The sequence below is a fragment of the Eumetopias jubatus genome, unplaced genomic scaffold (genome assembly GCF_037043125.1).
Source record: "Eumetopias jubatus isolate StellerSeaLion01/CBP00866 unplaced genomic scaffold, mEumJub1_p1.0 scaffold_7, whole genome shotgun sequence".
In the NCBI taxonomy this organism is placed as follows: Eukaryota; Metazoa; Chordata; class Mammalia; order Carnivora; family Otariidae; genus Eumetopias; species Eumetopias jubatus.
The window spans coordinates 72,009,823-72,037,821 of NW_028274813.1; the positions used below are offsets into that span (position 1 = coordinate 72,009,823).

The 27,999-nt window shown below is 45.6% G+C and overlaps 1 protein-coding gene across 3 annotated transcripts; it reads left to right on the forward strand.

Moving 5' to 3' along the window:
- The first annotated feature begins 4,871 nt into the window (after window positions 1–4,871).
- On the forward strand, window positions 4,872–27,959 carry CUNH14orf93 (chromosome unknown C14orf93 homolog). Of its 3 annotated transcripts, none has more exons than XM_028114864.1 (7): window positions 4,872–4,924; window positions 17,781–18,823; window positions 20,988–21,308; window positions 24,877–24,938; window positions 25,163–25,266; window positions 26,516–26,628; window positions 26,904–27,959. In XM_028114864.1, exons 2-7 carry the CDS (start codon window positions 18,224–18,226, stop codon window positions 27,321–27,323), a joined length of 1,620 nt encoding a protein of 539 aa, XP_027970665.1. In that variant the 5' UTR covers window positions 4,872–4,924; window positions 17,781–18,223; the 3' UTR covers window positions 27,324–27,959. The 3 variants fall into 3 exon arrangements, with proteins under 3 accessions (XP_027970665.1, XP_027970667.1, XP_027970666.1); XM_028114865.2 differs by having other exon boundaries at window positions 4,882–4,924; window positions 18,002–18,823; XM_028114866.1 differs by lacking the exon at window positions 20,988–21,308.
- Window positions 27,960–27,999: the final 40 nt, after the last annotated feature.

A 27,999-nucleotide genomic window follows, 5' to 3' on the forward strand; every position in this document is an offset into this window, starting at 1 on the left:
CAGCTCAGGTCATGATTCCAGAGTCCTGGGATCCAGCCCAAGTTGGGCTCCCTGCTTGCTGCTCGGGCGGTGGAGCCTGCTTCTCCCTCTCCCTCTGCTCCTCCCCTTGCTCTTGCTCTCTCCCTCCCTCAACTCACTCTCTCAAATAAATAAATAAAATCTTTTAAAAAAAAATGAAATAACATCTAATCTGCCTTCACTCCTGCTACAGTATGAACTCCTTTACTTGCTGTTCCTTGAGTGCTGTTCTCTGCTACCTGCCTATCTTCCTTCTCTTTCCCTTTGCATTGTCTTCGACCTTTCTGTAACCTCTCTCATCTCTTCAAACCTCAACTCTCTCAGACACTTCCCTCTCCAGTGCCTCTGAGGACATACTCCCAACTGACTCTGGGATTTCCTTCCACTACGGTTCTAAAATGCTCACGGGTGTGTTAATGAATGACTGTCGGAAGCAGCTTCCCGGCCTCACTCTGGGGGAAGTTAGATTTCACTGTATGGGGAGGCTCCCATGGGGTCTCACTAAATAGAAATAGCTTAAAATAGAGAGATCTGCTTGATTCAAAGCCAAATGAGCAGCTTTTCCTCAATTGACAAGTCATCTGTAAAGCTTAACATTTGAAATCTCCAATGTTTTGGAGTTCAAAATTATAATTTTTTTAGGTGAAAAGGTGCATTTTTCTTTCTATTCTCATTACCTAATAGCACAAAAATGCTTTACCCCAACTTTCTACCAAAGATTCCTCTATGACCATAGGGGGAAAAACAGAAACTTAAAATGAAATGGCTTTTCCAACTTAATTCTGGCCTTTGTAGAAATGGACTCATAATTTAAAATGTGTCCCAGGAGGGGTGTCTGGGTGGCTCAGTTGGTTAAGCGGCCAACTCTTGATTTTGGCTCAGGTCATGATCTCAGGGTCGAGAGATCGAGCCCTGGGTTGGGTTCCGCTGGGCATGGGGCCTGCTTAGGATTCTCTCTCTCCCTCTCCCTCTGCCTCTCCCTCCCGCCCTCACACTCTATCTCTTTCTAAAATAAAAAAAATAAAATAAAATATATCCCAGGAGACATTGGTGGGGGCAGGGGGGTGGGTATGAACATTCTATTGATCCTCAGAGGGAAGACAGCTAATCTTTCATGGACTCAAAACAAGAGACGAAAAGAGAATTAACGCAGAAAGGCAGAGTAGGTTTCAATTTAGGCAGAGACTAATGATTGCTCAAGGGCACAGGTTCTGAAGTCAGGAGGCCTGGATTCAAGTTCTGACTCCACCATTTAGTGAGCTCAGTGATCCTGAGGTAAGTCACCTGCCCTCTCTGAGTCTGTTTTCTCATCAGTAAAAGAGACAGTATAATAGTACTTATCTCATAGAACTGATTAAATGAAAGAGTGCCTGGCACCAAATAAACCCTCGATAAATGTTGATTATAGTAATTGTCGTTAACAATTCTATTTTTCCTTCATCCTAACATTTTGAAAATGACCACCTGTACGTTCGTGGATATAAGATGTTATAGTAGGGGCGCCCAGTTAAGGGTCCTACTCTTTTTCTTTTTTTTAAGATTTTATTTATTTGAGAGAGAGAGAACACGAGCGGGGGGAGGGGCAGAGGGAGATGGTGAGAAGCCGACTCTCCCCTGAGCATAGAGCCCAACATGGAGCTTGATCCCAAAACCCTGAGACCATGACCTGAGCCGAAGTCAGACGCTTAACTGACTGAACTATGGCGCCTCATGGCGTCTGACTCTTGATCTCAGCTCAGGTCTTGATCTCAGGGTTGTGAGTTCTTAAATATATATATATATATAATTTTTTTCCCTATGATTTCCTGGCTGGCTTGTATTATTTAAAAAAAATTTTTTAATGGAAAATATGGGAAAAGAAACAGAAAATCTATAACCCTTAAGAATATAAACACTGCTGGAGCGCCTGGGTTGCACAGTGGGTTAAGCATCTGACTCTTGGTTTCAGCTCAGGTCATAATCTCACTGTCATGGGATTGAGCCCCACATTGGGCTCTGTGCTCAGTGTGGAGTCTGCTTCAGATTCTCTCCCCTTCTCTTTCCCACTCATTCTCTCTCTCAAATAAATAAAATCTTTAAATAAATAAATAACTAAATAATATTGGCTCAGTCAGAGGAGTATGTGACTTTGATCCCCATGTTGGGTGTAGAGATTACTCAAAAAAAAAACCAAAATCTTTTTTTTTTTAAGATTTTATTTATTTTGGGGCGCCTGGGTGGCTCAGTTGGTTAAGTGACTGCCTTCGGCTCAGGTCATGATCCTGGAGTCCTGGGATCGAGTCCCACATCGGGCTCCCTGCTCAGCAGGGAGTCTGCTTCTCCCTCTGACCCTCTTACCTCTCGTGCTCTCTATTTCTCATTCTCTCTCTCTCAAATAAATAAATAAAATCTTTAAAAAAAAACGTAAAAATAAAAAAAAAGATTTTATTTATTTTGACAGAGAGAGAGAGAGAGAGAGAGACAGCGAGAGAGGGAACGCAAGCCAGGGGTGGGGAGTGGGAGAGGGAGAAGCAGGCTTCCCGCGGAGCAGGGAGTCAGATGAGGGCCTCGATCCCAGGACCCCGGGATTATGACCTGAGCTGAAGGCAGATGCCTAACGACTGAGCCACCCAGGCGCCCCAAAACCAAAATCTTTAAAAAACAAAAAAAGCTATGCTGTGGAGCCAGTGAGGCATAATGATTAAGAACTTGGGCTATGGAACTAGATTTTCTGGGTTCGAATCCAAGGTCTACCTCTTACTACCTGTATAACCTTAGTCACTTATTACAGATGGTCCCTGACTTAGGATTTTTTGACTTTACAATGGTGTAAAAGTGATACACATTTAGTAGAACCCATACTTGGAATTCTGAATTTGGCTCTTGTCTCGGGCTAGTGATATGCCATAGGATACTCTCTCATGATGCTGGGCAGAGGCGGTGAGCCGCAGCTCCCAGGCAGCCAAGCTATCACAAGGATAAACAACCAATATACTTAACAACTGTTGTGTTTTCCACTTTTGGTATAGTATTCAATAAATTACATGAGATAGTAAACTCCTTATTATAAAATAAGCTTGTGTTAGATGATATTCCCCAACTGTAGGCTAATGTAAGCGTTCCAGGCACTTTTACGGTATGAGGTTCAGGAGGTGAGGTGTAGTAAAATCACTTCCAACTTAATATTTTCAACTTAAGATAGGTTCATCAGGAAGTAACTCCATTGTAAGTTGAGAAAGATCTATATACCTCTCTGCACTTGAGTCTCAAATAAAAAATGGGGATAGGTGTGCCTGGCTGGCTCAGTGTGTAAAGCATGCAACTTTTAAATCAGGGTTATGGGGCACCTGGGTGGCTCAGTTGTTAAGCATCTGCCTTCGGCTCAGGTCATGGTCCCAGGGTCCTGGGATCCAGCCCCACATCGGGCTCCCTGCTCAGCGGGAAGCCTGCTTCTCCCTCTCCCACTCCCCCTGCTTGTGTTCCTGCCCTTGCTATCTCTCTCTCTTTCTGTCAAATAAATAAAATCTTTAAAAAAAATAAAATAAAATAAACTCAGGGTCATGAGTTCAAGCCCCATGTTGGGGGTGGAGCCTACTTAAAATAAAGAGAGAGAGAAAAATACATTATAAAATGGGGAAAAACATAGTACCTCCCCACTACTGAGGAGATTAAATAAATTAATATTTGTGAAGTGTTCAGAACAACTCTTGCACAGTAAGTGCTCATGAACCGTTACTATAGAAGGCACATTCTGGTTGTGGGATCTGAGTTTCAAAATTTGTGTCTTAGCTAGAAAAAAATTCACTCATTTAATTATAAATGATTTTTTCCCAGCGCTTACCAAATGTCTACAATTATGCCAGCTGCTGAAGTAAGAATTAAACAACAACAACCAGTTCCTGAATGGAAAAAGAAGTTTAAGATATGATCTCTGATCTCAAACAGCTTACTAGTGTGAAATCACTAAAGTATGTGAAACAATCAAGTTAGAGTTAAGTGCCGCTAACCCGCTAACCCGAGAAAGCCTGAAGTTCATGCTGATAGGAAAGAAGGAAATGGTCTGTGCTGACTGATAAAGCTGAAGAAGAATGGGTAAAAACTGACTAGTCAGAGAAGACGAAACAGGCATTATTCCAAGCAGACAGGAGCACTTGAGCAAAGGAATAATTCGGGGCTTAAAAGGTGAGGGCAGTGGGAACCAAGAACAAACCAGGGTGTGGGACCAGATTATGGGTGGTTTAACATTCAAGTACAGGCCATCAAGTCCTCACACAGGAGGGAAAGGGGAGCCATTTTAGGTTCCTGGGAATGTTATTTTAAAGCCAGGTAGAGAAAAACTGGAGGCTCAGGCTGAGCAAAAGCAACGCCGAAAGTCTATTTTGTCCTCCACCTTGCCTGAAATGTGCGTTCATGTAAAGGTGGGAGTGTCAAGCAACAGACACGACCCAGATACGTTCTACCTGGAAATCATGAGCTCAGGCCGACGCACCAAGTCCTTGATGCCTAATTCCAGTCTGGAATTTTACTGACTAGCTAGCTAACCAAGTTTAGCAAATTGTCAGAAGGAGCTCGCTCACTGAACTGTTACTGGTAATCGATGCCGAGGGCCTCGTTTGACTGAGAAAGGACGACGGGAAAGGGTGAGGAGGGTGAGAAAGTGAAAGGAAAGCGAGAGAGGTGGGGAAGGGGAGAGATGCGAGCCGACCGCCACGGTCCAGCTGGGAGGGGATCGGGGGTCGGGGGGCCCTCAGGGGCCCCCTGGGGACCCGGCCGCGGGCGCGGCGCGTGTGCTTGCGGGAGGGGCGCCCCGCGGCCGCCGGCGGCCAATCCGGGAGGGCGTCCGGGGAGGGGCGGGGCTTGCCGGCTCGGGCGCCGCGAGTCCTCCTTTTTGCACACACACGAATACAAAGAGCCATACGACCTTCGGGTATCCTTTTTCCATTTTTTTTCCCTCCTTAATCTTGTGTGTGTTTTCAAAATTTTTAAAAATAGAGATCTGTGGCAGTGCTGGGGTGAGGAAACTGTTGCTAAGGGAAATTTGCGCTTTCCCCCATTTCTTTTTCTGTCTCTCTTCCTCTTTCTTTTTTCCTGGTCAAGGTTTTAAATATACCAAGAAGTTGAGAAGCCGGATGGCCGTGTACAACTATTTCCAGCCAAATTTATTGAGATTTTTTTTTTCTTTTTGTTATCACATTTTAAGAACTGGTAAATTTTTATGGTCGAGGTATTTAAAAAATTTAGCCGCTTGGGGAGTATAGTTTTTTTTTTTTTTTTTAAGGCGGGGTGAAGGGATAATGTAAATTTCTGCCACGAGCAACGTCAAGGGCAACGTCGAAAGAAGCGGAGAATTGAGACTCCCTCACAAAGCTGTTTGCGTGCGTTTTACACACCCTCCCCCAGAACCAAAACCAAGTGGCTTTAATGTGGCAATTGTCCAAGGCCAATAGGTTAAAAATATTTGGATATTATAATTGAGACACTCATCTCCCTGGGGAGGGGGGCAAAGCCCTTCTTACAAATGTGTCTTACATTTTCATGAAGACATTGTGTGTGTGCGTTTGTGTGTGTTTTGAAGCAAATGATTTCATAAAGATTTATCTTGGGGATTTGTGCTTTGTGTATATGTACAGTATGTGTATATGTGCCATATCAGATTTTGTTTTCAAAAGAGATTACCTTTGATTTTATGTGTGCAAAGTAGCCCTTATTAGGATGTGATTTTTTTTTTCTGTTCTGTTCCCAAATGTGATCCAAACAGGATTTCGTGTGCAAATTAGAGCTTAGAAGAAATCCTATGCTTAGCATACTTAGGCACTTTTCATTTTATGTGCATTTACTGTATTTTTCTACTCTTTTAAAAAAAAGTATCAGATTAGTGAATAATTAAATAATTGCCAGGGAGTATATAGTCCATGTGGCAAATGAGAGTAAGTAGGCAATCTATTGAATCTGTGGTTCAAAGCCTTCTTTAGTGACTGTTTTGCCTTAAGTGGTTTTGCTTTTTATTGTCTCACGTTCTTAAATGTACAGCTGTGTATATTTTGGCCTTCATGTGTGGTTTGGTTGGTGTGTTCAGAAGGGAAGTTCTCTTTTGGCTTTTTGACAAAATGGTCGTTTATAGGTTGGGATTTGTTCGAAAAGCTCCACAGCTGGCAAAGTGTCAGGAAAATAATCCAGTCAAGTCCAATTCTCAAAAACCGTTCATGGTGGTTGTGATGGGGGAGGGGCGAAGAGGAGGCAAAGGCAAATAATACATAGGAGGGGGATAAGAAATGCATTGTGGTTATCGTGTTGCATTTTTGGATTGAGTAGCCTTCTCCCCAGGTCTAAGAGTCAAGAGACAAGGGTAAAAGAATCAGAGGACAAATCAGGCTCAGAGCAAAGCCTCCTGTTATGTGAGCCATAGTCTCACTTCATTCTGTTACTGAACCACTGTCTCCTATTAGGAGTCATATGGAAAATATATTCTTATCTGTTTTCACAGATTGGAGTGAAAGCATAGGAAGTGTATGGGGTGATGAGGGAGAAACTGGAATGTCACCAGTGAAGTAGCAACCAGGATATAAAAAAGGATCTACTATAGACTTCAAATTTAATTACAACAAAGCCTCTGTAGGATGATGGTACTACATTTCCATTCCTCAGCCAGCGCCCTACTCAGTTTCAAGTAGTATTTAGGACGCTTCAACAACAGCTTTAAAATTATTTGTCCAGGTCTTGAAATTCATTATAATGAAAGTGGCCCTCTGTGGGCTCTCTGGGCTTCTTACCTGAACTGGGTGTATTTTTATTTCCTGACAGTGCAAGTCAGATCAGTACTTAATAAATACTGTCTCAAATGTGGATCATTCCACAAGTTTAGACCTGCATGCATATCTTTGAAATCTAGTCAGATTCCAATGACTTTGTGATGGCCGCAGCGCTGGGAATTTTTAATGGAGTTTTGTTCTAATTCTTTTCCACATCACTGCAGGTCATCCCTCTTCAGCTTCTCGGGAGAGAGAGCTCGTCCCAGAGAGGTACACAACCCAAGCCTCTGACTTGCTAAGCTATTTGATTTTTCCTAGGAACCTAGGCTCATGTCCAGTGTTCTTGCTTTGAGTCCCACGAACATATCGTTGGCTTTGTCTTCCTACCAAAGCACAGCTAAACTCGGTTGACTTTGGGAATCGCGGGGCTCCTAGAGATGTAAACTTTGAACTAAGGGGAACTGCCACTTTGCTAGTGGTATCTGAAAGACCTGTAAGCAAGGCCGACAGAAATTATAAGCCTTCCACCACCAAATGTATGAGACCTATTTGTGGCACTGAATTTATAATCGTGTACACGCAGCTTTGTAAGCAACAAAGAACAAACCCGAGCAAACAAAACAAAATAAGCTAAAGATGGCGCCTGACGGCCTTGAAAAAGTCTCGCAGTCGTGTCCCTCCCTGAAGTGGCCCCTCCCCTCCCTGGCTCGTTGAGTGATTGTGGATTGCAGCCAATAATGTCCCTTGCCCTGCTCCCCCGTCGTCCAATCGCCAATCACCGGGAGCCAGAGGACAGGCGGGGCGGTGCCTCCCCGCGTGCGCGCGCTGGCTGGGTACACGGGCCGGCGCCGCTGTTTCCCTCGCAAGGCTACGCGCTCGTGTAGGCGCCGCTGAGTCAGCTGGAGCGGCGGCGCCAGGCACACGCGGTGGAACACCCGGGACGGAGCACCTGTAGGGCTGCCAGAGCCGGACCGCAGCGGGAAGTTCCCGGCGGCTCTCAGCCCAAGTCCGCAGAGCTTTTGTGGCCACGGAGTCTACCCACGGTGACCCAGCGAGATCCCCGACCGCGCCTCGGGCCACGGGGCTGTTTGCCGCTACGCCCCTTTCCCCCGGAACCCCCAGGGCACTCTCTGCAGTGGGGCTCAGGGGCGAATCGCCCTGACCCGTGCGGCCTGACCCGAGGGCAGTGCTCAAGCTCTGTTCTCCCAGTGTCGGAAATGGTTCTGCCGTCTCTGGTGCCCACCTTGTTATCTCTGACTAGTATTTAATCAATTAACATTTACCGAGGGCTCAGGGCAAATGATGTAGCTTTAGGAGCTAGCTTTTCATTTTTTTCAGTTGATCCAGAAATGCAGGACTTGTCCTTTATGTCAGGTACATTTCTATGAAAATCTTAAACCAATCTTAGCAAGTTGCATTTTAACAAATGTAAATTAAAAAGACGGCTACACTGGGCTAAAAACTCTTAAACCACTATACAAGTATACTTGGAATCTTCGGATTAGTGGAGGTCTTTTTTGGGGGATCTCATTCTCCCCTTAGGTCTACATCTCTCTCTTTTTTTAACCCCTGAAAATGAGGTCTTAGATTCTCTCTGCAGAGTCGTAGATGGGTCGATCTTTCAAAATGTAGGAAAATAATAGTTTCTGGTATTTGCTTACTTGCTCTGGTGTGATGAAGGGGCTCTTTCTTGATGGAAACAGGTGAGCCATATTGCACCTCCAAGTGGAGGAGCAGGGCTGACCAGCACGGCTCGAGCTTTAAGTGGCCATTTTCCTCTCTCTATTTCTTAAAATGAAAATTATGGTATGAATTGCTGTGCTTTCAGTAATCACATTTAAGGAAGTCCATTGCTAGCGTGACCCTGAATGAGTCAAGGGCCCATTACAAAGACATATATCATCAGAGTGATACCATATCATACACATCTATTAAATAGTAAGGAAATTTTTATTTTTCATAGTTTGGAGGTGAACTCAGTCATGCAGAAAATTCTAAACTCAGAATGGGTTGAAAGCAAGGGAGCTGCCAAGAGGATGATATATTTAGTTCTAACACAAATACATGTGATTTGGGAGGAAAGGCGTAGTTAAGATTATGGACAGTCTCACCCTGAACTGTCTGAAGAAGATGACTTTTCTTTCTTTTTTATCTAAATATTTATTATTTTTTTAAAAGATTTTATTTATTTATTTGACAGAGAGAGACACAGCGAGAGAGGGAATACAAGCAGTGGGAGAGGGAGAAGCAGGCTTCCGGCTGAGCAGGGAGCCCGATGTGGGGCTCAATCCGAGGACCCTGGGATCATGACCTGAGCCAAAGGCAGACACTTAACGACTGAACCATCCAGGCACCCCTTTATCTAAATATTTATGAAGAAAATACCAAAATTACCGAAAAGTACATTTTCCGGGCCCCTTTCACATGTGTTAAAATTAGACCAACACTGAATGAACCCCAAATATATATTTTATGCGAAGTTAAGTTTGACAGCTCCTGTCACTTTGTGTTGGCAACTCATCAAAAGATTAGGGATCTTTTTCTTTCTTTTTTTTTTTTTTTAAAGATTTTATTTATTTATTCATGAGAGACAGAGGGGGAGAGAGAGAGAGAGAGAGAGAGAAGCAGAGGGAGAAGCAGGCTCCCAAGGAGCAGGGAGCCCGATGCGGGACTCGATGCGGGACTCGATCCCAGGACCCTGGGATCATGACCTGAGTCGAAGGCAGACGTTTAACCATCTGAGCCACCCAGGCGCCCTAGGGATCTTTTTCTTAACAGTCAATTCTAAAAGTTGATAGCATTTTGCAAATGGCCTGTATATTATTCTGTGGCGGTCAACCTTAGTTTATTCCTTTTTTTTTTTCCTTTCTGGAATGAAAATATGAATTCTTGGCTTGAAAATAAGTTAGCAATCTGAAATTGCCAAAGTTGACTGTATTAAAATGTTTAATAATGATGGTTTATATACTGCCCAGATAATTTACTTCAGTTAACCATTGCTTTGCCAAACATTCCATGGATTGCTTCATGGGTTATTGAATTAAAGTTATACATTTTGAGAAGTAAAATAAAGATATCAGAATAAAGTTTATGCACCCTAATAATGTTGGCAGGGTTAAATGGGCTCTAGAACCGTAAGCCAGTGCTGGAAAAAAGCAAGAATAATTAATTATGTTAGTTTGGGAGCGTTAGAAAAGGATTTAATAGGTTGTAACAACAGATAATGCAGCACTGTTTATAATAAAGTTCTGTTATCAATCTGGTTTATTCATACTGAGGAAAATCTGCCTCTAAGTAAAAAGAGAGTCTCAATAGTATATCTCTTTGTCTTCCTATCTCCACCTCAATGAATCTTTGCCCTGTATTCAGTTTTTCTTCTCTGCAGTTTCAGGGAAAAGTTACCATTCCTTCCTTCTCACATTGGGAGGATCCTTCCTAGAAGAAAACTTAAATTCTTTTGTAATATCTTCATCCTTTACTTTTTCACAGCCTTCTTTCTTTCTTTCAAGTCTTGTTCTTTTTTTTTTTTTTTTTAAGTAGGCTGCACACCCAGCCTAGGGCTTGAACTCATGACACTGAGATCAAGTCACATGCTCTACTGAGTGAGCCAGCCAGGTACCCTTGGTAGTTCTATTTTTAATTTTTTGAGGAACCTCCATACGGTTTTCCAGAGTAGCTGCACCAATTTGCATTCTGAACAACAGTGCACAGGGTTTCTTTTTCTCCACATCCTCACCAATACTTGTTGTTTCTTGTGTTTTTGATTTTAGCCATTCTGAGAGGTGTGAGGTGATAGCTCATTGTGGTTTTGATTTGCATTTCCCTGATGATGAGTGATGTTGAACATCTTTTCATGTGTCTGTTGGTCATCCGTATGGCCATCTTCTTTGGAGAAATGTCTCTTCATGTCTTCTGCCCATATTTAAATTGGATTTTTGTGTGTGTGTGTGTTGAGTTGTATAAGTTCTTTATATTTTGGATACCTTTATTGGATATGTTATTTGCAAATATCTTCTCTCATTCAGTAGGTTGTCTTAGTTTTGTTGACTCTTTCCTATGCTGTACAGAACTTTTTTGTTTTGATGTAGTCCCAATAGTTTTGTTGTTGTTTGTTTGTTTTTTAGAGAGGGGGAGCAGGGAGTGGCAAAGGAAAAGAGAATTTTAAGCAGGCTCTATGCCCAGTGCAAAGCCTGAAGAAGGGTTCAATCTCATGACCCTGAGATCATGACCTGAGCCAAAATAAGAGTCGGACGCTTAACTGACTGAGCCACTTAGGCGCTCCCTAATAGTTTATTTTTGCTTTTGTTTCCCTTGCCTCAGGAGATATATCTAGAAAAATGTTGCTGTGGCTAATGTCACAGAAATCACTGACCTTTTTCCTTCTGCTTTTGTAAGTGTAGTAAAGCTCTAGAGCCTCTTCTGACTTCCTTGTTATTTCCTTCCTTTCATAACTAAACTCTAGAAGACTTGACTTCATGTCTTGTTTGCATTTTCTCTCCATCAATTCCTTTTTCATCTACTGCATAGTATTACTTTCACTGAAAAATTACCTCTCTGGTCATGACCAATGACCATCACAGACAAATAAAATGTATCTCCTTAATTTTCATCTTTTTTAGCCATTCTGCTGCACCTGTCACAGTTGATTAGATCCACATTCTTGAAATTCTTTCTACTTTGGCTTTCATAACACTCTTTTTCTCCCACCTCACTGACCATTCTTCTCTTTTAATGAAGCCTCTTGCACAGATTGGCTTTAAGCGCTGTCCTTGGCCTTTGCATTTCACACTTTATCCTTACTCCTTGGAGAGTGCATTCACTCTCTCAGGTTCAACTACAACCCTCCTGCTAAAGATTCTAAATCTGCATTGCAGCTCTGACCTTCCTCTGGGTTTTTTTTTTTTTTTTCTTTCGGTCCTAGTCAGTTGCTATCAGGACATCCATTTAAAGATTTTGCTATCGGGTACCTGGGTGGCTCAGTTGGTTAAGCGACTGCCTTCGGCTCAGGTCATGATCTTGGAGTCCCGGGATCGAGTCCTGCATCGGGCTCCCTGCTCAGCGAGGAGCCTGCTTCTCCCTCTAACCCTCCTCCCTCTCATGTACTCTCATTCTCGCTCTTTCAAATAAATAAATAGTATAGATTATATATATATAAATATATTTATATATATTTATATATATAAAATAATAAAGATTTTTAAATTTATTTATTTGAGAGAGTGAGAATGAGAGATAGCACGGAGTGAAGAGGGCCAGAGGGAGAAGCAGACTCCCCGCTGAGCAGGGAGCCCGTTGTGGGACTAGATTCGGGGACTCCAGGATCATGACCTGAGCCAAAGGTAGTCGCCCAACCAACTGAGCCACCCAGGCGCCCATAAATAAATCTTAAAAAAAAAAAAAAAAGATGTTGCTATCAGTTTGGAAATTTAACTTGTTAAGTAAATACACATCGGGGGTGCCTGGCTGGCTCAGTTGGTAGAGCATGTGACTCTTGATCTCGGGGTGGTGAGTTCAAGCCCCAAGTTGGGCATAGAGCTCCCTAAGAAATAATAAATAGGGGCGCCTGGGTGGCTTAGTCGTTAAGCGTCTGCCTTTGGCTCAGGTCGTGGTCCTGGGGTCCTGGGATCAAGCCCTACATCAGGCTCCCTGCTCTGCGGGAGGCCTGCTTCTCCCTCTCCCACTCCCCCTGCTTGTATTCCCTCTCTCGCTGTGTCTCTCTCTGTCAAATAAATAAATAAATAAAATCTTTAAAAAAAAATACATATATACATACACATCTTCCCTAACATGGTGGTGCCTCCTCTCAATGTCCTCATTTCCTTTTTTTTTTTTTTTAAGGCTTATTTATTTGAGAGAGAGTGTGTGTGCACATGTGCATATGTCAGCAGGGGGTGGGCAGGAGGGGGAGAGGGAGAGAATCTCAGGCGAGTTCCCCACTGAGCACAGAACCCGATGTGGGGGCAATCCCACAACCCATGAGATCATGACCTGAGCCGAAACCAAGAGTCGGGCGCCCAACCAACTGAGCCACCTCAACTTTCTCATTTCTGTCATTCTGTCGATGGAACCACCTGCTGACCCTCAGGTTGATAAATCTTAGCCAATATTTCTGTCCCCCATATTTATTAAGTAAAGAAATATTATCAGGTCTTCCTTCAGAATGTTGAAACTTCATATCCACAACCCTCATTCTCAATTCACTTCAGGATCGACGAGTCTGCTAATAATCTCTTAACTCTTCCACTTTAGGTATCTAAGACAAGGGTCAGCAAATTGCAGCCCATAGGCTGGCTGGCCTGCCATCTGTTTTTGTATGGCCCGTAACCTAAGACTGGCTTTTATATTTCTTAATGTAAGTGTTAAATATAATATCTGATGACATTTCTGTGTCCATAAATAAAGTTTTATTGGAACACAGTTGTGCTCCTTATGTATTGTCATGTTTATGTATTGTCCGTGGCTGCTTTGTGCTACAATGGCAGAGTTGAATAGTTGTGACAGCAACCACATGACTTGCAAAGCCAAAATTACTTACTGTCTGGTCCTTCATGTAAAGGAAAAGATTTGCTGACCCCTACACTAGAAGTTTCCTTAACATGGTTTTCAAAGTCCTATGTCAGCTTTCCATACCTTTGCTCTGACCTCGCACATGCACCTTGTAAATTCCTGTAATGTTTGTTTTTCCTTTCATCTCTCACGTCTTCTTTCTACCCTACCAATTCCTTCTGTACATTGCTCAAAGCTCAGTTGGAGGTTTTTCTTCCCTTTCTCATATGATTTCGTTCTGTTGATCTTTCCATTATTTTAAACTATCTCCTCAAGAATTTTTGTCTGCACCATATTTTTAGGCACTTGTATTTTGCTTTGTTCCTTAAACATTCCATTCTCACGTATGCTGTAAGCTCCTTGCATGTAGGGACTTTGTCTTCCCTTCATTTGAGTACTTAGTGGTGGCAATCCATTTTGGTGACTCATCCTTCCATGGCCTTGCATACAGATAATTTTTAGAAACTTTTTTTCAACTTGTTTTTTTTTTCTCTAGTGGGGATGTATGTAGCTAATAAAATTTGTGCTTTGTTTTATTTTTAATCCAACTTATCCAGCATTTAAGTTATCTGGTTAGTAAATATTATAATGTAAAAGATTCCTTTATTACCTGCTGACTCTCCTTTCTTTCCTTGTCCTTTCATTTCAGTGTCTTAGAGCTTAAGTGGATATAGCAGCCAGTACAATTAAGTCAGCAGGAATGTCCACAGAAACCAAATAAGAGTTATTTGAATACCCATTGTGCTACACTGCACTGTACCAGATTTATATAGACAGGTCAATTAAAGAAAAAAACAACTAATTGTTGCTCTGAATGTGACATTCTAAAATGGACATAGTTAGAGGCACCTGAGTGGCTCAGTCAGTTAAGCGTCTGACTGTTGATTTCAGCTCAGGTCATGATCTCAGTGTTGTGAGATTGAGGCCCGAGTCAGGCTCTGTGCTGGGCATGGAGGCTGCTTAAGATTTTCTCTCTCTCTCTCTGCCCCTCCCCCCCTCAAAAAAATAATAATAATTAAAAATAAATAAAATGGGGGCGCCTGGGTGGCTCAGTCGTTGAGTGTCTGCCTTCAGCTCAGGTCATGATCCCAGGGTCCTGGGATAGAGCCCCACATCGGGCTCCCTGCTCAGCAGGAAGCCTGCTTCTCCCTCTCCCACTCCCGCTGCTTGTGTTCCCCCTCTCTCTGTCTCTGTCCCTGTCAAATAAATTTAAAAAAAAATCTTAAAAAATAAATAAATAAATAAAATGGACATAGGGTTTTTTAAAAAGATTTTATTTATTTATTTGAGAGAGAGAGTGTGTGTGAGAGAGAGCACGAGCAGGGGAGGGGGCAGAGAAGAGGGAGAAACAGATTCCTTGCTGAGCAGGGGGCCCCACTCAGGGTTTGATCCCAGGACCCTGAAATCATGACCTGAACCAAAGGCAGATGCTTAACAGACTGAGCTACCCAGGCACCCAGACATAGTTAGGTTAATACACAAAGTAGAAAAGCAGAAAGAAATCGAGGAACAAAATTACAGAGATGGTAGAATCATGATTTAGGGTGGGGGAGGGGCAAAGGGAGAGGTAGAGAGATCATCTTAAGCAGGCTCCACATCCAGCACAGAGCCCGATGTAGGGCTCAATCTCGAACCCTGAGATCATGACCTGAACCAAATTCAAGAGTCAGACTCTTAACTGACTGAGCCATTCAGGCGCCCCGAATCATGATTTTTTTATGTCAACACAAATATGAAAATATATTTATCATTAAAAGCTAGCAGAGTTGTATATTATCCCCAGTCTAAAGCCAGTTCATGAGAGTAATAAATTGCAAATACTCTGGTTCTTTTGTTTTGTTTTAAAGATTTAATTTATATGACAGAGAGAGACACAGCGAGAGAGGGAACACAAGCAGGGGGAGTGGGAGAGGGAGAAGCAGGCTTCCCACAGAGCAGGGAGCCTGATGCAGGGCTCGATCCCATGACCCTGGGATCATGACCTGAGCCAAAGAAGGCAGACACTTAGCGACTGAGCCACCCAGGCGCCCCTGCAAATACTCTGTTTTCTCAATAACTTTACTAATGTATATCAGGGAAGTTTTATATGTATACATGCCTCTTTGTAGACTTGAATTTATTGTTTCTTAGAAATTTGGGGGCGCCTGGGTGGCTCAGTTGGTTAAGCGACTGCCTTCGGCTCAGGTCATGATCCTGGAGTCCCGGGATCGAGCCCCACATCGGGCTCCCTGCTCAGCAGGGAGTCTGCTTCTCCCTCTGACCCTCTTCCCTCTCGTGCTATCTCTCATTCTCTTTCTCTCAAATAAATAAAATCTTTTTAAAAAAAAGAAATTTGTATTAAATTTAAGGGGGAAGTCCACCAAGTTCCATTTTAAGCCATTGCATTTTTTTCAAGATTGGGAAATCAGGATGGGGGTCCAGGATGGGAATACAAAATATTTCAGGAATAATCATAATATCCAGCTGCTATTTGTGGAGCACTGACCACATGCCAGCACTCTGTAGGTGCCTTACATACATTATGTATGTATAATCATCACAAAAATACTCCAAGTGGGCAGAGAGAAGAGCACTGGGGCTCAGGAAAGGGAATCATTTTTCCAAGTTCACACAGCTGTTAAGTAGTGCAGCAGGATGAGAAACACACACACACACACACACACACATTTTTTTAAATTTTTTATTGTTACGTTAATCACCATACATTACATCATTAGTTTTTGATGTAGTGTTCCATGATTCATCGTTTGTGCATAACACCCAGTGCTCCATGCTATACATATATATTTTTAAATTTCCAGTTCAGTGCTATTTTGGAATGATGACCTGGGAATGACCATTCAAGGGGGAAGGAAGGGCTCGAGGCAGGCACAGCACTGGCAGGGGTTAAGGCCTCTTGCAAGAAAGAGTAAGTGTTGGGGGCAAGAACGTAGCCATTGTCATTTTGGTACCAGAAGGGGTACCCTCCCAGTGTGCCAACCTGATGCATCTTAGTTTCTGATTTTACAAATACTGAACCCAACTGGCAACCATTTGTATCTTATCTTCTACTACATAACTGTCTTTTTCTCACAATAGCCGCGGTTCAGATTAAACTCCTTGCATGACGTTGGCTAAAAACCCTGCAAGGACAGTGAAGGCCCTTATTTAGGAAGGGAAAGGATATATAAATGATTCATCCATAAACTGACACAGGACTTGCTTAGTACTTTCCTCTAACCTTTAGTTTTAGGTTAAGCTGTGCCTTCCAGTGATTCTAATGACAGAGAAGCAGCAAATGGATTTGAGTGAAGTTCTTATAAGTGAATACCTGGCACAGAAAACGTTTTTTTGTTGTTTTGTTTTGTTTTGTTATAACCAAATGTAATTAAAATGCATTGTCAAATTTACGTTTTAGTACCACAGAGGCATTGATATTACCTGTTTCTGAAATGAGATTAATGATTCAAAAAAAGCCCCCAAATCTCAATATAGAAAATTCTCTTACCCACCTTTTTTAATTGTGATGTTATGATATAATTTACAGGGTAAGATGGAAATGTATCTCTTGTGGAAACTCTAAACATACTTAAGTTTCTGTCACTTAGGGGGCTTCAGGCAGAGGATTCTTTTTTCTATAATCAAGTATTTAGCAAAACAACATGAAGCTCCTTGGACTGTTCTCAGTCTTACAATCCAACCCTCCCTTACCTTTTTTCTTTTCCTTCTAGAGTAGTTTAGTTGCTTACCTACAGTGATTCAAAAGTGAGGCAGTTTGGTTTATCATCAATATTCTGATTTCCTCTTTAATGGGGCTAGTCATGTGGGCAAAGTGGCAGCACTGAGCTATTTAAACATGCCTTTTGAGCTTTGCCCCTCCCTCAAGGAGTTTGAGAAGTGGAGATGAGGGGCCTCAGAGGTGATTTCTGTAGGATTCAGAACAGCTGGATTCCTCTTCAAAGGCTGGACGCCCAGATGCACAACTGTGAGAGCCAGGGGGCTGTGCGGCCAGGGTCACCGCAGCTTGATTCTCTGATCCAGCTTTCCCCTTCCTTTCCCTGCCCCACCCCCAAAGCGTCAGTGATGTAATAGTGTGAGGTTGGCGACATGTTGAGGGCTGTTGGCATATTCCTTACTTAGGAGTCTTACTCTGAATGCATCTGTAAGAAAATTATAGGGAGGGTAGAATCGTGATTCTTTATGTCAACAAAAAGTGGTTATCAGTTAAAAAAATAAACACTAGATTGAAAGTAGCAATAACTGGATTCCGCCATCTCCCTCTGACCTTGAAAAAGATCTATAATTCGTCTTGCATGTCTCTTCTGTGGACCTGGGGTAATATGTGTTTCCTAGAGCTTCTGTGCGGTTGAGATAACCTGCGGGAAGTGTTCTGAACTCCTTAAGGAATGATGTCAAGGAGACAAAAGGCAATGACTGTTATTACCGCAAAGATAGTGAGGAGGCAAAGACAGATCTGCATTTTCTTCCTTAATCTTCTCATCTTTCCAGATGCTTGTGGGTCCTTTTGAGTCCCCCCGCTCTGTTCCTCAGGTTGGAGTGGCGGGGGGTTCCATGCTTGGGTGCAGGAAGAATGCCTTCTACCCCCTGACGCTGTCTTCAGCAGGAAGGCCTGTGTAGGCACCACCCTCTGGGTCAGGGGTGAGTGGGACACCCAGCACCCTGGGAGAGCACGAGATCGGCAGATAGAAGAGGGCATCTCTCCTCTGCAGGCCCAGGCCAGGCAGCCATGGACGGTGTGCTCCTGCACGGCTTGCCTACTCCTTCACACAGCCCACCGCCTGGTGCCCAGGCTCCTCTGGTTGCCCTCCATGACACAGGGAAGTGAATCCAAAGAGGCCAGTGCTTCCTACCCGCCTGGAGTCGGGCCGACTGGGGACACCTTTCCGAACGGTCCGGCAGTGTGAGCCCAGTTGTTCCTGTGGCCATCAGCCATGTCCTTCAGCGCCACCATCCTCTTCTCCCCTCCGGGTGGCAGCGAAACCAGATGCTGCTGCTGCGCCTGCAAGAGCGAGACCAGTGCGAGCAGCACGGGCTCCCAGGGCGGGAACCCTCCTACCAGCACCCCCATCACGGTGACCGGACATGGCCTGGCCGTTCAGAGTTCAGAGCAGCTCCTGCACATTATCTACCAGCGGGTGGAGAAGGCCGTGGGCCTGGCCGAGGCCGCTCTGGGGCTCGCCCGGGCCAACAACGAATTGCTCAAACGTCTCCAAGAGGAGGTGGGTGAGCTGAGGCAAGGGAAAGCCTCGGCCCCGGATGAAGACGGGGACGGCCAGGCGCACGGCTCCCTGCCCGAGGAGCCGGGGCCTCTCAAGGAGAGCCCCGGGGAGGCCTGCAAGGCGGCAGCCGCGGGGGAAGAGGAGTGTGACAGCGTGGGCAGCGGCATGCAGGTGGTGATTGAGGAGCTGTGGCAGGTGGGAGCCGCCTCGGCCGTGGGGCCCGGGCCCTTGGGCTTCCCGGCGGCGCAGAGAGACGCGCGGCTCCCGGGGTGTGCCCTGGCGGCCGGCGAGGCGGCCCCGCTGCTCAATCCCGTGAGTATGGCCGCAGAGCAGGACGCGAGTGCTGTGGGGTGGCTACGAGGGCTTTTCTGGGCCTGTTCCCTTTCCTTCTCCCTCCCTCTGGTTCCTTTCCAGCCTTCAGCCTTGCTTTTTGGTGTTCCTTGTGCGGAAACAGGACTGCACCAGGCGTCCTTTGCCGGCAGGGATAGGCAGCCCTCGCCCGCTTTCCCCTGAACCGCAGCCTCGGTGGCAGGAGCTCGGGTCTGGTGTGCGGGGTGCCGGCCGTGGTCCCCCCTCCTCCCCCGCCCCAGGAGCTCTGCGTGCCACCTTCCCGTCCACAGGTGGCTCCGCTGCTCCGGGGGCTGGCCTGCCGTGCACAGACGGCTCATTCATATTTTATCACGGGCCCTCCGCTTGCCAAGAGGAATTCAGTACAGAGAGACTGGGAATGTGGGGGGCAGAGAGGCAGAGGTGAAGAGAGAGGGAGAGCCGGAGAGGGACAGAGGGAGGGGCGGGGAGGGAGGAGACGGAAGGAAGGAGAGAGCTGGAGGCCAAAGGGAACGGAAAGACAGGTGTAGGGAGGGAAGGAGGCAGGTGGAGACGAGGGTTGAGGAAGGAGGAAAAGTTTGAGAGCATAGAGGAAAGGCGACTCTAAATGGAAAGAGACTTCACGCGCGCAAGAGAACGTGAGGGAAGGTGGGAAGGAGGTAGAGGGAAGGGAAAAACGTGAGGACAAGAAGTGGACTGACGGCTGGGAGTTCCTGGGAAGAGAGACACGTAGGGAGAAGGAGGGAAGCAAGCGCGCCTATTTTGTGAGCAGGAAAAGACACAGAAGTACACTGTGCTATTTCAGTTTCTTTACTGCTCAGGGCCATCTGAGCAGGAAAACCCTGGCTGAGTGGAGTAAAAACTGCAGAGCGTGGCACATGGAAGTACAAAAAGGAGATGGAGCAACTAGGGAGATCATAGAGATGGGAAAGTAACAGATGTGTCACCACTTGAGAGACAGTGGGAGGTCTGTCAGCTCTCCTCCCCCATGCTCCCCCTCCCCCACTTTCCTCCTCCCTTCACAGGCACAACAAGGCCCAGACACCCAGGAAAGAGAAAAGGAGCAGAACACATAGGGGAGATGGGAGGGAGGAAACTCCCAGCCCATCTGCTAGATCTGAGAAATGAATGTAGAAGCCCCCTGTCCCCCTCCAGTGTCATGCTGCAGCTGGTCACTGCTCCCTGAAGGCTAGGTGGTGGCCACTGCTGCTTGCCCCACTCTGCCCAGCCAGGACTCTGGGGGTTGGGGGGGGGAGGGTGTGGGGCTGCGGGGAGGTGGGAGGAGGCGGGGGGTACCAGGTACCAGGCCAGGTGATGCCCTGAGCTTTGGTTCTGTCAGGCAGGGAAGCCTTCCAAGCCGACAGGATGGAATTAGATTTCACAGCATAGAAAGCAGCTCACAGGTCTATAAATCTCAGCCTCCTCCCCCGCTTCTTTCTGTGTTTTTTTTTCCCCCCCACTTTCCCTGTTTTGTTTTCTTGGCTGCAGAAATCCCCCCTCCTTTCTTCCCTCTCTGTCTCCTTCCTCCCTCCTTCCTTTCCCTGCCCTGTATGTCCTTGAGTGAGGGCACAGGCAGCAAGTGGATGTCAGGACAGTGACAGTCGGATGCGGCCAGGGCAGGATCAAGGTGAGGGCACAGACAGGTCCTGCGAAGGGAATGGGGTGGGGGGTGGGGCAGTTGGTGCCAGCCTCTCTAGAAATTTCTGACTTTATATCTCCCTTCTTTGCTTCCATTTTTCTCCTGTTTGTTGTTACCATTTTATTTTCTTGTTCCTTCTCTTGCGTGGTGTTCCTTTCTTACCATCACTTCCTCCCCCAATCCCTTTTAGACAAAATATTTGCCTGGCTACTGTTCTTATACCCAAGAGCAAATCACAGATGATTCCTCACAAATAGAGCGTCAAAACAAGCCTTGTCCTTGTAATCAGTCCTATGGGTAACAATTCAACCCGAGAGGCCCTGTATATCCAAGAAATATTTGCCAACACTCCCATAGGAGTCCCGGAGAAACAAGCTATTGACCATTAAGACTGCGCTGGATTCCCCCTGCTTTCTACTCTCTGTTCACTATCCTTGGCCAAAGAATGATGGTTGACCAGGTTCCCCTAAGCCTGGATGGCTAATAGGCTATTCTTTTTTATGTTCTTAGCTGGTGGATGATTATGTGGCCTCTGAGGGTGCAGTACAGCGGGTGCTGGTCCCTGCTTATGCCAAGCAGCTCTCACCAGCCACACAACTGGCTATCCAGCGGGCAACCTCAGAGACAGGGCCAGAAAATGGAAGCAAGCTGCCACCACCCCGCCCTGAGGACATGCTCAGTGCTGCTGCTGTGCTGGATGGTGCCTTGGAAGAGTCAGGCCCCGGGGGAACAGGGGAGCTGAGACACTCTCTAGGGTTTACCGCTTCCCCATGCAGGACCAGAGGGAGTGGGCAGAAGAACTCCAGGCGCAAGCGGGATCTGGTACTCTCCGTGAGTGAGCTCAATTCTATACATTTTTCTTCAGTCTGGAGAGAGAAGTGAAGAGTGAAGTGTGGGTTGATTTTAAAAACGTCCCATATTGAATGAATGGTGTCCTGAATCCTACTGGAATGGGAGGGGCAAGAAGGAGAGAGATTGGTCCATAGCTCTAGGGATAGGCAGATCCCCTGCTAACTGGGGAACTTTTTAAAGGCTTTTCCAAATAGATTGAAATCTTCTGTTTAAAGGGAAGAGAATTATATCATATCTCCTCCCCGTGAGCTAATAGTCCTGATGGGAAGATCTTTAAGGGATTGATCAGACTGACCACTGAAGGGTAGCACTGAGGTAGCCTGCAGATGACCAGTGTTCAGGGTAAGCAGCAAGGGGCCCCTTGGCAGAATGGCCAAGGTGTGCTGAGGTAGTCCCAATCTCCAGAGGCGCAGAGGGCCCCTAGACACTCAGCTCAGTTATAAAGGTTTGGCGAGCCTAGGGATTCTAAGAGCTCTTGGCAGGGAAGGTACTGGGCTGAACCAGTTCTGCCTGAAACTTGGAGTGGCTTGGAGCCTCAGGAGCATCCCTAAACATCCTCCAGTGCACAGGGCAGCTGCCCACAATGATTCGACCTAAAACGTCCATCGTGCCAGGGTTGAGAAACCCTGCTCTAGGGTGACCATAGTCCTTTGGATCACCTCTGTGTCCCCAAACATCTTTCTGATAACCGTCGGGGTGTTCTTTGGCTAGATCCTATTCATATGGACTGTAAGGCATTTCCCTTCTCTGGCTCATGGCTGATAGAGTCACTGGAGAGTTCTGGATAGGAAGAGAGCTCACCATTCACACCCACCCGAAATCTCGTCACAGTCTAGCCCTTTTCCTCTTGTCACAGTCTTAGTAAAGGTTGAAGCCTGCCGGGTACCGTGCGTACCTCCTTCATCTTCACCGGAGATTCTTCTTTCATTACTTCTTGCTTCTTTTTCCCCTTTTCTAAGGGCTCCTGACTCTTACCCTCCCTTTCACTTGATTTGTTTTTACATCGAGGGGTTCTTTCCTTCCCTGGGAAAGGAAGACACCATTCATAATCAGAATCAACTGGTTTCTAACCTTCATTTTAAATTTTGGTTATGTTCACTTATCAAAATGGAATGGATTTAGTTTTTCTGTCAGAAACTTCTGGCCCAAGAGGGCCACTCTCACTGCCAGTGACAGAAATGGAGGCATATACTTAGAAATGCACTGCAAGGGATTTCCCAAAACTTCATAACGTTTAAATGATTAATAAATGTGTGATAATTACGATTTGCATAAAAACGGGACTTTTGACCACTCCCTGTTCTGCCTACGGCCTCCAGCGAGAGGTCTGGGGTTGAGGCCTGGCTGCTGCCTGCCCTTTGGAGAGCCTGGTGGAACGGAGGACCTTACAGGAGGACAGTGGGCTCACCCCTCCTGCTCTCTGTTGCAGTTGCTTGAAAGGGCTCTGGAGGACCGGTCAGGGAATTTTGCTGCCCATCACAGAGGAAGGTTTCAGATGTTCTTGTGCCAGACTGTGGTTTCGAGGGAGACGGTTAGCTGCAGGCCTTCAGTCTTCCAGCCTTTAGCTCTGGGAAGGAATCAGAGAGGCATCCCTCCAATCTGCTCAGGCCGCTGTGGATTGCTGCTGGGAATCCGGAAAGGGGAACCACTGATTTCTTGGAATGCGGCTGATCCCAGCCACCCCTTGGGGAAATGTATTTATTTTTAGCTCACTGAGGAGGTGGGTGAGCCAGCAGCCTTTACAGTCTTAACACTTATTATTGTCTTAGAGTATTTTCCCTTTCCACTTCAAGCCTGGTTTGATTTTTATCAGCTGATTTCTTCCAAGCCACTTGAATTGGAAGCGGTGCAACTCCTTTTTTTTTTCTTTCTTTCTTCCTTCCTTCCTTTCTTTTTCTTCTTCTTCTTTTTTTTTTTTTTTTTGGCAACACTTTCAAATTCTTTCTGAAGCATTCACCCATCCCTTGTGATTCCTTAAATTGGGACTTCTAAGAGGTAAAATAACGATATCAAATATGAAGCTAATTTCATTAACAGTCCTTTTTATAGAGTGGAGACCCTAACCATAAAAAGGTGACAGTACTCTCCTAAACTGATAAGGTCAGTCAGTCATAGAGGCAGAAGGGTAAATTGGGGATTTCTCAATTGAAGCTGAAGTCCTGAGATCAGGATATGAGTCCATCGGTTTGGGACAGAATTTCCACCCACTGAGGGAGCTTGGGATGAAAACACCATCAGAAACACCGGAACTAAATTTAATCGGAAGAAATGTAGAATTCTGCATCAAAGTTTAAAAAAACAAAACAGTTGCAGAATGGCAGAGATAGTAATCCACATGAAAAATGAACTTGAGTTGACTATAAGCTCACTAGGAATGAAAACTGTGACCTTAGGAATAGGGGTGGGGTTTCTAAGAAAGGTAATACCATCTTGGGTTTCTTTCATTCCTGGAAGTGTAGAGTGCCACTCGGCGAAGTAATGCTCCCTTTGGCCAGGTCTCCACTCATGCATTAGATTCGGTTCCCACTGCCAGGTTGTCCAAGGGACACTGGCAAGCCAGGGAACCTGATGGTTTCAAGGGGCATCTGTCTGGAAATTGTGTCATAAGGAATGGTTGAAGGACTTGGGGATATTTAGACTGGATAGAAGACTTAGAGAGTACATGAGAGTCTTCAAAGATTTTCGGTGCTGTTAGGGGCAAAACTGGGCAGATTTTGGAGTCTAAGGCAACACTTTTTAACAAGCAACAGTAAAAAAGCTGACTCGAGAAAGAGTAGTGAGAACCCATTCTTAAAGGTATGTGAGCAAACCTGAAAGCCTGTTGAATGATGTGAAAAGGAGGTTGGGTGATAGCGTCTCCAAGGTCCTTTGCGTTTCACATTTCTGTTATTTTAGATTTGTGTTTTTCAGACCATGCCGCGTGTACCCTTGAGATTTGTGGTAATGTGCAAAGGAATATACTTAGGGCATTTTCCTGGGTCATCAATTTTACTAGGAGATTAAGAAGACATTTATTTTATTTTATTTTATTTAAATTCAATTAATTAACATATAGTGTAGTGTTAGTTTCAGAGGTAGCATTCAGTGACTCATCAGTTGCATATAACAGCCAGTGCTCATTACAAGAAGACATTTTTAGATTAAAAGAAATACAGATATATTGTAAAGAGTAGGGGCCCTCAAGAAATGTCCACTTGCAGTAGTCCTGGTGTATATTTGCTCTCTCCTGGCTATTAGGAAGGAGTATGTTTGTGAAAATGTCTGAGACCTTCTGCCCTAGTGATCATATTCCCCAGAAAAAGAGGTAAGACCAGGGATGATCCTGGAGTCTCCATACAAATTAAATGAAAGGGACCACAAAAGGGAGGGCATTCGAAAAACTGACTTGGATAAGCTGTCTGGCTCAGAAGGGGCATGCACAGAAATGGTGCCCAGACTATGGGAAGGATTCAGGCAGAGAACCCCATAGGGACAGTGCTTAGGGAACAGAGGAGGGTGTCATCATATCCACTCCCGGCTTGAATCTGTTTTTGTTTTTTTCCCCTAGAAATTGGTCCACAATGTGCATAACCACATCACCAATGACAAGAGATTCAATGGGTCTGAAAGGTATGATCCTCTTGAGGGAAAAGAATCACAAGGTACTCTGCCAATGAGAGGGAAGCACAGGGCTTCTCCAATACAACAATGAGGCTAAGGCTTTGCCCTCACCATTGTCCCTTGCCTCCTGTCCTTGGCCACGGGGGAGTTTGCCACAAAGTTGATTCGTGCCAGGAATCTCTGTATGGCTTTTAAAATGCTGACTGCCTTGTTCACGATCTTCTTTGCGGCAGCATCAAGTCCTCTTGGAATATTTCAGTGGTGAAGTTCCTTCTGGAAAAGCTCAAGCAGGAGCTGGTGACCAGTCCCCACAATTACACTGATAAGGAGCTGAAAGGTGAGAAAAACGGAATTAACTCCCATCTCATTCTTTTTCCGCTCACTGTTCTTGGTCAGAGAAGAGGCATAATGGAGATGATTTAGGTGGTTTTGAAAATAGTGGACTTAAAATGTTTTTTTGGCTATTCTCACATCTTCGCAGGATTGTTTTTCTTTTTTTCTTTTCTTTTCTCTTTCTTTCTTTTCTTTCTTTCTTTCTTTCTTTCTTTCTTTCTTTCTTTCTCTCTCTTCCTTCCTTCCTTCCTTCCTTCCTTCCTTCCTTCCTTCCTTCCTTCCTTCTTTCCTTCCTTCCTTCCTTCCTTCCTTCCTTTTTCTTTCTTTCTTTCTTTCTTCTTTCGAGATTGAGCAGGGGTTGGGGTGGGGGGAGGGAGAGAATCCCACACAGACTCCGCGCTGAGCACGGAGCCCAACACGGCTTGATCCCAGGACCCCAAGAGCATGACCCAAGCTGAAATCAAGTCAGAAGGTCAACCGACTGAGCCACCCAAGCACCCCTTCTTTTTTTTTTTTAAGATTTATTTATTTATTTTAGAGAAAGAGAGAAAGTGTAAGTGAGGGCAGGGGTAGAGGGAGAGAGAAAATCTCAAGCAAACTCCCTGCTGAGCGTAGAGCTGACTCGGGACTCAATCTCAAGACCCTGAGATCATGACCTGAGCAGAAATCGCTCAACCAACTGAGCCACCCAGGCGCCCCAGGATTGTTTCTAATTGCCTTTTTTTTTTTTTTAATTCCCCTATCCCGCTTGAAATGAAAATGGGAGAAGGAAAGGGCTAACTCCAGCAGGCATGATGTTTCCGCAGGGCCTGAATCTAGGGTGTTAGGAAAAGGAAGTCAGAATCCAGGCCTGCCCTTTTGTCCCTAAATATTACATCCTGGGTTTTCTACTTTCCTTACTCTTCTATTATTTGCCCATAGCTAACCCTGAAGCATTAAGAAAGCTCCTGCTGAAAAAGCGCTGGTAATCCACTACCAGCAGAGTAAAATGGGAGTGGGTTTAATGGAGCCTGGGTCCAGGGAGGGAGCTACAGAAGCTCGGACTTGTTGTGTGCCAGTGGGAGATATGGGGGGAGTCAGTCTGGACAGGGAGGTGAGCAGAGAGAGCCAAACCAAAGAGGAGTAAATAGATGCTGATGGGTCTGTGAGAAAGCCTACCATCTAGAGTGATGCTCACCTCCCAGCCAGTACTGTTAGGGCAGAAAAAAAGGGCTGAGCACCTGCTCTCTGCCCCCTCCCTTTTCCCTCCTCAGGAGCCTGTGTAGCCTACTTTCTCACTAAGAGGCGTGAGTACCGCAACTCCCTGAACCCCTTTAAAGGCCTGAAGGAAAAAGAGGAGAAGAAGCTTCGAAGTCGCAGATACCGGGTAGGTTTCTAGGCCTTCCTTTCAAGATGCTAAACACTAAACCCTACTAAGCTCCAGTGGGAAGGGCCAGTGGACATGGCATCTGAGAACAGGGCTGAGAGCCAGGAATGTTGGCAGATAGAGGAGGAGGAGGGGGAGCCGGTTCTAAGATGACCTGGGGGCACGGTTGTCTCAGACACAAATTTTACACAGCCTTCTTCCTATGAGAACCTTCTCCCCAAATCTAATGCATAGTTTGTTTCTCTTCCTGTCTCTGCCCTGGGTCCCTACCTTAGCTTTTTGCCAACCGATCCAGCATCATGAGGCATTTTGGACCTGAGGACCAACGCCTGTGGAAGGATGTGACAGAAGAGCTGATGTCAGATGAAGAGGACAGTCTTAATGAGCCAGGTGTCTGGGTGGCCCGGCCTCCCCGGTTCCGGGCCCAGCGCCTCACGGAGCTCTGCTACCACCTGGATGCCAACTCTAAGCATGGCACTAAAGCCAACCGTGTGTATGGGCCTCCCTCAGACCGATTACCTTCTGCTGAGGCCCAGCTCCTTCCACCAGAACTTTATAATCCTAATTTCCAAGAAGAGGAAGACGAGGGAGGTGATGAGAATGGACCTGTCTCCCCATCCTTTGACCAACCCCACAAAACCTGCTGTCCTGACTTGAACTCATTCATTGAAATCAAGGTGGAAAAGGATGAATGAAATCTATAACCAAGAAGAACTCTGGCATCTGCCACTCCCCATGTCCCAGGGATGGGTGGCCATGGGGCTTCCCAGATTAACAAGATGTCCTCTGCAGTCTGAGAAAGCAAATCTGTCTCTCTTCTTACCACAGTCCCCAACGGAAGTGGAAGCTGGCAGCTGTGGTGGGGTAAAAAGACTTACCTAGAAGGGGGACTTCCCCGGCTCCCCGTGAATGGCAAGCCAGAAAATGCTTATTTCTAAGCATAAATAGTGCCTCGGGGCGCCTGGGCTGAGAAGAGGAGGAGGATGGGTCTAAGAAACATGAGGCCTTCTTGACATATGCCCCAGTCTCGGAATTGGTTTTGTTTCTGGTTTCACGCAAAGCCCTGGGGAAGCAGCCCTGGTTGCACCTTCTGCTTCGCCCTGGCTGCTGGTCTGGCTCTGCAGTGGCCGCCCCACAGGACCAGTCCAGGATCCGACTGCCCCCTGGTGGGCAGTTTCGGTCATGGGCTTGCGTCTTCTGAGCAGAGCACCGCTCCATTCTTATTTGGAATTGGAATACGGATATAATAGCTATTGTTTATTGAATTATGTAAGGCAGATTTTATTATTCCCATCTTACACATGAAGAAATTAAAGCTTAAAGAGTTCCCATGTCTCACTGGCAGCTGCTGTCCCACTGTGTGACCCAGCA

Excerpts from the sequence above, each read along its gene's own strand:
- CUNH14orf93 (XM_028114864.1), top strand. The coding sequence starts at position 18,224 with ATGTCCTTCAGCGCCACCATCCTCTTCTCCCCTCCGGGTGGCAGCGAA. Across the intron at positions 24,939-25,162 it reads AGATTCAATGGGTCTGAAAG|CATCAAGTCCTCTTGGAATA; the intron begins GTATGATCCTCT and ends TCTTTGCGGCAG. Across the intron at positions 26,629-26,903 it reads TTCGAAGTCGCAGATACCGG|CTTTTTGCCAACCGATCCAG; the intron begins GTAGGTTTCTAG and ends TCCCTACCTTAG.